Source organism: Pinus tabuliformis, chromosome X, assembly GCF_031772625.1.
Source record: "Pinus tabuliformis cultivar Carrire ecotype Pingquan chromosome X, CPIR1, whole genome shotgun sequence".
Classification (NCBI taxonomy): Eukaryota; Viridiplantae; Streptophyta; class Pinopsida; order Pinales; family Pinaceae; genus Pinus; species Pinus tabuliformis.
In genome coordinates, this window is record NC_142308.1 from 1,162,557,277 (window position 1) to 1,162,567,557 (window position 10,281).

Sequence of the window (10,281 nt, forward strand, 5' to 3'; positions counted from 1 at the left end):
TATGCGCTGGCTTGCAGGCTGCCAGCAATCGCCTAGGGTTATAGTGGCAGTCGTTGGCTTTGAACCTGGGCCTCACCCAGGTAATCCCAACGAGCTAACGATTCCCCTAGATTTAAAAAAATATAAATAGATGTATGGAAATCATAGAAGGAACAATTTATCTTAAAACTAAATTCAAGTAACACAAACAATTTGTCAAATAGAGCTGTTCCTTCAGAACAGAGGAACTTTTTAGAAAAAAATATCTTTAAGATATTTGTATCCAGAATGCTTCACATGAGTAGATAACTGGCAAAGCCTGTAAAAAAATACACATATATTGTATTTCATTGAATGTGTAAATACACTTCAGATAATCTCATCCCTAATATATCATGCAGCTTCATTAAAATCATTATGGAGTTTTGTCATGGCCTTTCAAAGGTCCAGTCCTTCAAAGACCCATTCTCCTGATTAAGAGCTGAAGTGAATTAGACGAGATAAAATATATGTCCATCAGCATGTTTGTTACAAAGAAGTAACCTTACATTTTAGGGTCATTTTCATGACTTTTAAGTCAATATTAGTCTACAAAATGAAACTTCAAGGTGACAATTTATCTCCCGCTTGGGCAGATTTGCATTACATGGTTTCAGTATCTGGAACGACACCACTGAATTGAAGCAAAGAACATATCCACAAGAATCTGCTGTCCATACCTGAAAATTGTCAATATTTTGTCCAAGATTCTGGAAGGACAAAATCTTTCCAATGTTGCACCCATCATCCTATATTGGTCAACTTTGCGGTCAATTGTCCAGGGATAAAAGGGCCAAGGAAAATGCTATATTACAGCAATTGTTTAAAGACCTCTGAACATTGGTTATCAAGAACTGGTCTCCTCTCTAGTGAATTCCCCATTAGGCAAAAGAACAGGATGCTTCCTACTTTCCAGTATTTACCCATCCCCAAAAAAAAAAAAAAAATCAATGAAAGCAATCACCTTGGGATATCAACAACTCTAATGGTACAATTTTCCTTGGAGGAACATCAATGCAGCGTGAGTAACTTTAAGCTTCATGGTTTCAGCTTCTCCGTGCCCGCCTCCTTTTTGCCTTCAAGTCCACAACCAAAACCGTTATATTATCAGAGCTGCCACGCTGAATAGCAAGCTTGCAGAGATGATTAGCAGCTGACTGTGCTGCAGGGTCCATTGACTGATCCATTGATTTTAAAGATGAAACTGGATTCTTATTATGCCAATGAGCGATGCGCCTTCGAGCAATATCACACGCCTCCTCATTTGATATAACGTCCCATAATCCATCACTGGCCAGTATCAGACATTCATCTTCTTTTGCTCGTTCAGTGAATGTAATATCAGGGTCAGGAATAATAGATGGCTTCAAATAGCGATCACCTGCAAGTATTAGAAATGATAATAGATATATCAAGTACCAGGAAAGCACCAAAGCACACATATGTACTTGTTATCTTGCCACAAACATATCATACCAATGGCCCTTGACATTGCCAGCACTCCTAAAACACGATATCCATTCCAACAAATAACCTTGCCCCCTGCTGCCTCAATCCTTGCCATCTCGTCCGCTCTCTGGGGCTGCAATCACAAAAATATTGGGTTAGATCCCCAAATCAGAGAGCATATATGTGTTGATGCAAGGAAATGTTTGACAAAATGATAAACTGTGGTCAATAACAGCGTTACTCCAAAGAGAACAAGGCACAAAATGATAAACTGTGGTCAATAACAGCGTTACTCCAAAGAGAACAAGGCATACTTTGTGATCATCTGAAAGTGGAATGGCCTTCCCTCCACGGCATAAAACAGCTCTTGAATCTCCACAATTAGCAATGATAACCTGACATGACCCCACAATAGCAATAACAGCAGTAGTTCCCACAGTTTCAGGGGCAATGGGCTCTGAACAACATTCCATGTGGTTTCCCTCCCCTGAGTCATCTCTTCTGTTAGGCTCCTGTCCAACTTCAGCATCCACTTTCTTGAAGCAACTAACTAAAGCCCTTTCCCAGAGTCTCTTCCAGTTGCTATTACTACCATCGATGCTGGATCCCTCGCCGCTAATTACTGCCTCTAACTCCTCGACCAGTGCCTGATGGAGGCGGTCTTTGCAGAAATTGGAAGCCTGCAGATATTCCTTCTCAACTTTAATCTCTTGAAAACAGAATAACGAATACAAAACTAAAAACTCGCATATAAGGATCTGAGAGGCTTGCAAAATGTTAAATACTTTTAAAACTCGGATTCAATTAACTACCATGAATTACGTTAGGAATGAAGCTAACCTGGGCACCTCCATGTCCATCATATACTCCAAAGAAATGTAGTGGAGAACTTTCATTAGATTTTTGTGAACCGCTGGCAGTGCAACCCCCAACAACTCTACACGGAAGAGAGAAAAAGCCAGGCACAGATGCCACAGAATCCTCCATCTCCGGTCTTCTGCCAGGAATGGAGATATGGGCCCAAGGAGGAATGCGATTGCTGTCTATACAGAAATTGACTTTTCCACTGGAAACGCTACCTCCACTGGTGCCAGGGATTGAACAGTCAAGACGATTTGGAGCATCTACAACTACAGAATCTACCTCTGGAACCAACTGCTGATCTACACAAAATGGAATTTCCTGATCAGGGCCTGCAATTGAACCTTCTGGAACAACATCAGCCGGAGTTTTAACAGCCTCAGATGTTTCAAATCCACAAATGTCAAAGTCTGAACAGTTGGTACTTCTATCACTAACAATCTCCTTACCACATAGTTCTCCTGCACTGAAGCTACTATCATCACTAGCGAATGGTATATTAGAATCTTCATGTGACAGGTCTATATCCATGCTCGCGACACTCTCCTCCTCGCTGTTATAGCTAACCAAGCTGCAAGTTTCTACTGATAAGGTCTCTGCCTCCTCCAGCAAAGCTAGAGAAGATGGCAAGGGATCAAACATAGTTTCTGGGTTACAATCATCAGTTACTCCTTCCTGATCATCATTGACATTTGGGAAACTATCAAAGGACCTGGTTACAACATCAAGATCAGGTTCGGGAGGTCTCATATCTCCATCACCATCAACAATACTAGAGGGGGAAGTAATAGGCCGTGAACGCTTACTCATTGGCTCGGTTGACAGATTTACAGCATTAGCTATAACCTTTAGGCGTCTAATTTCCTTCCGACGCCGCCTTGCTGCTACAGCTGGGTTTTCAAGGCCTTCATCGCTCATCTTGATCAGCCCAATGCTTGGCGCGGTCACTTCCTCCATCTGTTCCAACTTTCTGGCTCCTCACTTGTCCTTTAACCAGAGGATCAAGGCTCTCAGAACACTTCAGCATTATGTCATGGGAAACAGACAAGGGATCTTACTCTTTTCTAATACCCAACAACTCAGAAAATGTTCCTCTGCTCCATTCCCCATACCAAAACGCACCAGCTGGCTCCAATCATAGAGCTTCTTAGACCAAAAACCCCATCCAATCCAACTCAAGGGCTGTCAAGAATTTTCACTTGTTGAGCATCGTCTCATCCTCTCTTACAGGGGAGGAAGAGACGATTCTATCCACTGTCAACATGGTTTTCGCATATTGCTCCGTCTAGCAGAATAACAGATCCATTTCTAGGGCAGCTCGAAAACAACACACAGACCCTCCATAACAGAATTTTCCTCCACCTCAGCCACAATACAGCAATCGACCTTGCAGCTACCTGGTCTTAGAAGACTGGCTTCAAGGGTATTATTGATTTGAGGCCCAAAACAGACATAGACTGTTTCCACACAAACCAAATCACCAAGTCCCAAGAACCCAAGTCTACACCAACCACAAGTCAAGAATTGTCTGCACTCCTCTCCTCCTCAACTTCTGTGTTGCCCCCTAACAAAGTTTTAATCACGAGCCCCGATTTTCCAAAAGCACAAATCTGAAAAAGTTACAAGCCTGACATGTGCAAACAGTTGGGACCTTAAGATCCCTGATAGGTTGATCCCTTTCTGCCTACCACGCACCCACCACCACCCACACACATGCTCCTGCCCCTAAACTCCCCTCGTGGGTGCCACTCTCACTTTCTTCCAGAACCCCCACAATAACAACCACACCACCACAACCACCCATTTCCTTGCAAATCATAACCACCTGACTGACTGTACATGGATCAGCTATTCATCGCCCCTTCCTCACACGCAACAACCCAAAGCAGCTTGAAAGGCTAAGAAAAATCTATAAAACTAGGCCTATGATTTAATATCTTTCTGCTTCCATACACAATTAGATCCAATGGATTGACACTCAAAAAACAAAACAAAACAGAAGAACAGAGAACCACCTTACCAGGCCTGATGCATCTGCTCACCTCCTAGGAAGTTGTGTTTATTGTTTGTGCATGATACATGTGATCTATCCCTCTTCAATTGTTACTGAGATTCACCGAACTGGGGACCTTTCTTTTTCCTTCTCCTTTATTTTTTAACAGGCTAAGAGCAGAATGATGGGTGACTCCCAAAGGATGGGGATGCTAGGCTCAGAAAAACGAGGATGGGCATGGACAGGTGTCCATTGAAATGAGTGTGATGTGAGACAGTGCATGGACCAATCTTGGTACCCACATGCACGAATACATACATAAACCCTTTTATATATATATTTAATATATACACAATAATACAATGAATCTGGATTGGACAAAACTTGCACCCACCAGTACCAACCAAAGTGACAAGGTGGAGCTTTCTGGTTTATTTTAAAGGGAAAAGCTCCGTTTGAAATGGAATTTTGGGTTTTTTTAGGTATTTATGTTGTTTAAAGTTTTGCACCGACCATTTACAAAGAGGTCCCACTATTATGTGAACACTAAATTATTTTTCGTTCATTCACTATCAACAATTACTTTTTTCAATATGAAAGTTTTATGATAAATATCACATGGGATTAGTTTGTTTGGGAAACAAAAGGTAAGGACGTTCTTGGTACTTCGTTTTGTTGGTGTGATAAAAAATTAGGAATGCTGTTATTCATGGGAAGAAAATAAATAATGTTCTGTTTTTAGTTCATATAAATATTATACATTTTTTTTTTTTTTGCTCTTTTAATACAGTGAGAAAATCCAGCATAATTCAGCTGTTAAATTTTTTATTTATATTTGTTTTTTTTAATGATATATTATATTTTTTATGGATAAAATTGGTAATTTATATTTTTTTAATGATATATTATATTTTTTTATTTTTTATTTAATAAAATTGGTAATTGAGTTGTGTATTATAAATATTAAATATATTATATTTAATTTGAATATGATTAATTCAATGTATGTAATTAAGAATTTTATAATATTTTATATAATACATTGATAATAATATTTTATATAATACCCCTGGATGTGGGTGGCACTTTGGCTTAAATGCTCATCATGCAGAACAATAAATCCTGGTACTGCCAGCTGCAGAGCAGCGTGGCTTCCCAGGACTTCACCTTGCGCAAGCAGGAGGGAGTTATTAAGGCTGGATTTGGTAGGATATTTGCATTAATGGATTGCGTTGTTCAACGCAACATAATCTCTGTTATAACCATGTCGACCCTGTATGTCTTCCTCACACCTTGTGCTCAGTCTTACGGCGACGGAACCTGGTTAGCTGTGAACGATGGTGACGGGCTGATTCTTGCACACAGAAGCAAGCTTCAGGCTGACTCTTTCAGGGGTAAGCTCTCCTCAGTTCTTGACTTCAGCATTAGTCGTATTGTGCCTCCGTCTTGGGCGTTCTCTGTGCATTCAATTCGGTATCTGTGTCTGGTCTCTCTAGTCTCTGGTCTCTCTTGTCTCTCTGCGCCCTACCCTTCGTCATTCATAATGGTTCGACAGGGTAAAAGACGTCACTCCGAGGAGCGTCATGACAGTGGCTTACACTCAACTGTCGGTCACTCTGTGGAACCTCAGCAAGCGCCCATCAATCTTCCCCCCTCTCATGAGGCTGTGCCACCTTTGACCTCTGAGCGCAAGCCAATTCCTAACAGTGCTTTCCAAACCACGCATTTTAAATTTCAAAGCAATTTAAATAGGCCTCTGATTACTACTCACATCACTATCATCCTGTCGGAAGAAGAAAATCAAGTCTCCCCTCTGGCATGCATCGCTCCTGATCCTTCCCAAAGCAGTGAGCATTCCATGGATAAAGATAACCCGTAGAATTGGAAAAGTGATAAGTCTGGTCAGGAGGAAATTCCTAAAAGTATTCCGCCCCTTGAAGACGTAAGCCCAGTTGTTGAGGAAGGGACTCTTGGTGCCACAAGTCATTCCATGGCGATCCCTATCAGCGAAACGGATGGCAATGAGAGTCTGAGGACCGGCAGTGCGTGTCTGGTTGAGGAGAAGACTCCTGGTAAGGTTAAGGAAGTCTAGCGCCACCTGGGACTGCTTTTTTCCTTTTTGTTTTTGCTACTGCTCAGATGACCACCTACAGGCATCTTTGCTCACAGTCAAGGTTCAACACTTATGGCCTGTTGTTTTGGCATCCCGTTGGGGAAATGGCGATTCACTCACTGGCTGGTTTGCAATGATTTTAAGCTTCTACTGCCAATGTATCTTTCTCAGCTAAACATGTCATCCTCTGGGTTTTATATCTGGTTTTTTGCTATATGTAACTGGTCTCCCCAGCTTCTTTTTGTAAGGGGGCAGTTCTGTTGTGTTGAGTGCCCTCGAGCTCTGATCTCTGAGGCCTCAACTCTATGTAAAAATATTCTCCTTTTCAGTTAATAGAATTTAGTATTTGCAGAGAAAAAAAAAAAAAATTATATAATACATTGATATGTTTTATTAAATAAATTATTATATAATATATATATATATATATATATATATATATATATATATATATATATATTTAAATATATAATCTCTTTTTATTAGAGAAATAAAGGATAGAATCAAGAACTTAGTGATATTTTACATAAGACATTTATATGTATTACAGGAGATTTTTTAATATTGAGCAATGTATTCGATGGCGGATCAAGTTTGGAGGACAATTTAAAGCAATACTTCTCTATATTTTCTAGGAAATTTGGAGGTAGACATATTTTTGAAGGGTTGCAAATTAACATACACAAAATTGTTCACAACATATTATTATGGGTGGAGTCTATAAAGAACCCCTCTCAAAGAGTCAAGGATTTTTCCTCATCCCATACTATACCTAGTTGGGTTTTTCGATGGTGCCGCTCAGAGAGGCAATTGTGGTTGTGGAGTGTGGCTAAGGGTGGATCATTGTCGACATTATAAAATCTCTTGGAATGAAGGCTTCGGCACTAATACGATGGCAGAAGTCCTAGCCCTTTAGGGACTTCTCTGGTTTTCCAGAAGATTGTCGATTGATACTTTACATGTCTATGGGGATTCACAGGTCCTTATTGATGGGATGTCAGCCAATACAAACTTTTATCCCCCTCACCTCATTGGTTGGATATCCCAGATACAACTTCTTAGGTGATCTTTCTCGTTGATCACTTTCCAGCACATCTATCAAGAATCTAATGTGATTGCAGACTCTCTGTCTAAGAAAGGCTTATCAGACGATGTTGGACATTTGCACTACATTCACCTGGAGTATGATATCGTCAAAGATGAAGGCTTTGTCCCCCTTCCCTAGCTTTTGTTTCATTATTTGTCTCTTTCGATCAGTTGGCAAAATGTCTTTTGAAAAGACTATTAATGGATGTAATTCTGATGCTTCTAGTGAGTTTCTAGCTTGCCTATGATGATTTTCTGTTTCTATGCTTATATTTTCTCTTCTAAATTATTTGTGTGAGATCTTTTGTGAATATGCAAGACATCATGGAAGCATATTTTGCTGAAAAAATGTATTGATACATTATATAGACCAACAGTTTTTTCTTTTGGAAATAAATATAAATATAAATAAATAAATAAATAACTTCATAATGTTTAGATAACAAATTTACATATATCGTCAAATAAACTATCGCAGAGACTTATTTTTTGCCCTCAACAAGTAATCGAGGTCAACATGGCATTTGAACATAAAACTTTGTACTTACATTTACTTCACATTTTCATGAACTTGCTAAATAAGCACCAGCGAAAAATGGTGTAGTCTAACTTATATACAAAGTAGTCGTTTTCACGTGAATGCAATACAATTTCAAGCAAGTTTGTGGTCTTTTGTTGTTTAAAATGCATTTTGAATGCATAAATAGATTGAGCACCCTGAAAAACCCGACACTGGAATTTTATACATTAAATAACTTAAAATCAAGTTTTTAAAGATCTATGTTGAGTTTTGGTTAAAATTAACAAGGAAAAATATCATCATTTCGTTTATAAATTAAACTACACCAAAAAAAACTTATATGTATAATATTTTTAAAATAAATTTAATATTATAAAATATCATTATTTTTATTTTTATAAATATATTAAAAAACAAAAACTCAAAATTAATATATTTGTTTATTATTTTTTCTGAATTTCAATTTAAATATATTTCGTTAAAATATTAATTGAGAGTGATTTACAAAACTATGTTAAAATTGCCAAAAATATATTAATATAATAATTATTTTTTCGAATTTCAATTTAAATATATTTTTTAGAATTTCAATTTAAATATATTTCATTAAAATATTAATTGAAAGTGATTTAAAAACTATGTTTAAATTGCCAAAAAAATATTAATATAATAATTAAATTTATATTTATTAAATATTCTATATAGAATAATCATAAGTCAAAGATACCTACGAAGTATGACAGGTAAATTGCCGACTATGTTAATTGTGGAGTAAAATAAGATACCATCACATCAATCTAAAATCTATATAACCAAGCCAATTTTAAATTGAAATGCTTTTGATATAGATAATATTTTATAGAACACCTTTATGTCACAATTATTATAATATAAAATTATTTATGATACATATTATATAATTAAAAAAAAAAAAAACAAATTTTAATTAATATAACATTTATTATTATTAACTATTTTCTCTTCATATTTACTCACATGTTTGTTATTTTCATATGACTTAACATTTGGTTTAATGGAATTATGTTATTATAGATTATTTACTCACATGTTTGTTATTTTCATATTACTTAACATTTGGTTTAATGGAATTATGTTATTATAAATTATTTCCTCATATTTTCCCATTGGTCTTCATAAATTGGTATAAATCATTTGAGTATATTAATATTTTTTAGGTGTTTCAATAAAATTAGGTATAAATTATTTGAGTATATTAATATTTTTTTAAGTGTTTCAATAGCAATCTTTTTTTTAATGATGTTGGAATGAGTTACTTTATATAACATGTTATTTATAAAAAAATTAAGAATTAATTATGATAAATTATTGAAAATTTCGTAAAAAAATCATGTTTAGATAATATTATTTGATTTTCTAACAAATTTTTTTGGTGATTGAAATATGATAATACAATGAGTCAAAGTTTTTATTAACCTCACACTTTGACTAAATTTTGAATGATTTGAATTAATTTAGAATTGAGCAAAATTCTTTCGAACATTGTTCCACTATGTAAGAACAATGTAGCTGTGCATAACATGTACAAAAAAAACTATTAGAGCTACCAATACTAATTTGCACATAACACACATCTATGAATTAGGAGTACACATAATTTAAAGGCTCAAGCATACATGGGGGATAATTTCAAATTTGTAGAATCTAAATACTAAAAGGGAGTACCCACTACCCTTTATCTCAGTGACGCTTAAAATAGTTGAAAAAAATCAAAAGAATTATAAAAGATGGCCTACACTTTCTTCTTTTAACATCAGTTAGGCTTAAAATAGTTGAAAAAAAATCAAAAGAATTATAAAAGATGGCCTATGCTTTCTTCTTTTAACATCAATTAGGCTTAAAGTAGTTGAAAAAAAATCAAAAGAATTATAAAAGATAGCCTACGCTTTCTTCTTTTAACAATGATTGCAAAGTTTCTCCTCTTCCTATTCCTTATTTCCTCTTATATTACCTCCTTCTTCTTCCCCTTTGCCTCCTCTTCTCCTTTATCCTCTTCTCTTCTTCATGGGAAGAAAAATAATATCCCCTTCCTAAAACCTAGTGTAAATAACAAATTCTTCCCCCATTCGTCTACATACCAAAATTAAACCCTCCCATCAACCATTTATAAAGAAGCACGGATTAACTTATCAGAAAATGCCAAGTGTCTTGATAAACCTATCACCATTAAATATTAAAGACCAATAAGAAAAATTGGCACAC

General features: G+C 36.3%; 1 protein-coding gene across 1 annotated transcript; it reads right to left on the reverse strand.

Annotated features, from left to right (window-relative positions):
- Positions 1 to 301: 301 nt before the first annotated feature.
- On the reverse strand, positions 302 to 4,556 carry LOC149144028 (protein phosphatase 2C 53-like). The gene is made up of 4 exons (XM_089453055.1): positions 2,308 to 4,556; positions 1,782 to 2,147; positions 1,495 to 1,600; positions 302 to 1,399 (listed from the first exon to the last, which is right to left on the reverse strand). Exons 1-4 carry the CDS (start codon positions 3,283 to 3,285, stop codon positions 1,065 to 1,067), a joined length of 1,785 nt encoding a protein of 594 aa, XP_089309181.1. The 5' UTR covers positions 3,286 to 4,556; the 3' UTR covers positions 302 to 1,064.
- Between the last annotated feature and the right edge of the window lie 5,725 nt (positions 4,557 to 10,281).

Bases quoted from the DNA above. Each gene is read 5' to 3' on its own strand.
- LOC149144028 (XM_089453055.1), bottom strand. From the start codon at position 3,285: ATGGAGGAAGTGACCGCGCCAAGCATTGGGCTGATCAAGATGAGCGAT. The intron at 1,601-1,781 runs GTATGCCTTGTT...TTGTGATTGCAG, and splicing joins CACTTTCAGATGATCACAAA to CCCCAGAGAGCGGACGAGAT. The intron at 1,400-1,494 runs GTATGATATGTT...TAATACTTGCAG, and splicing joins GGCAATGTCAAGGGCCATTG to GTGATCGCTATTTGAAGCCA.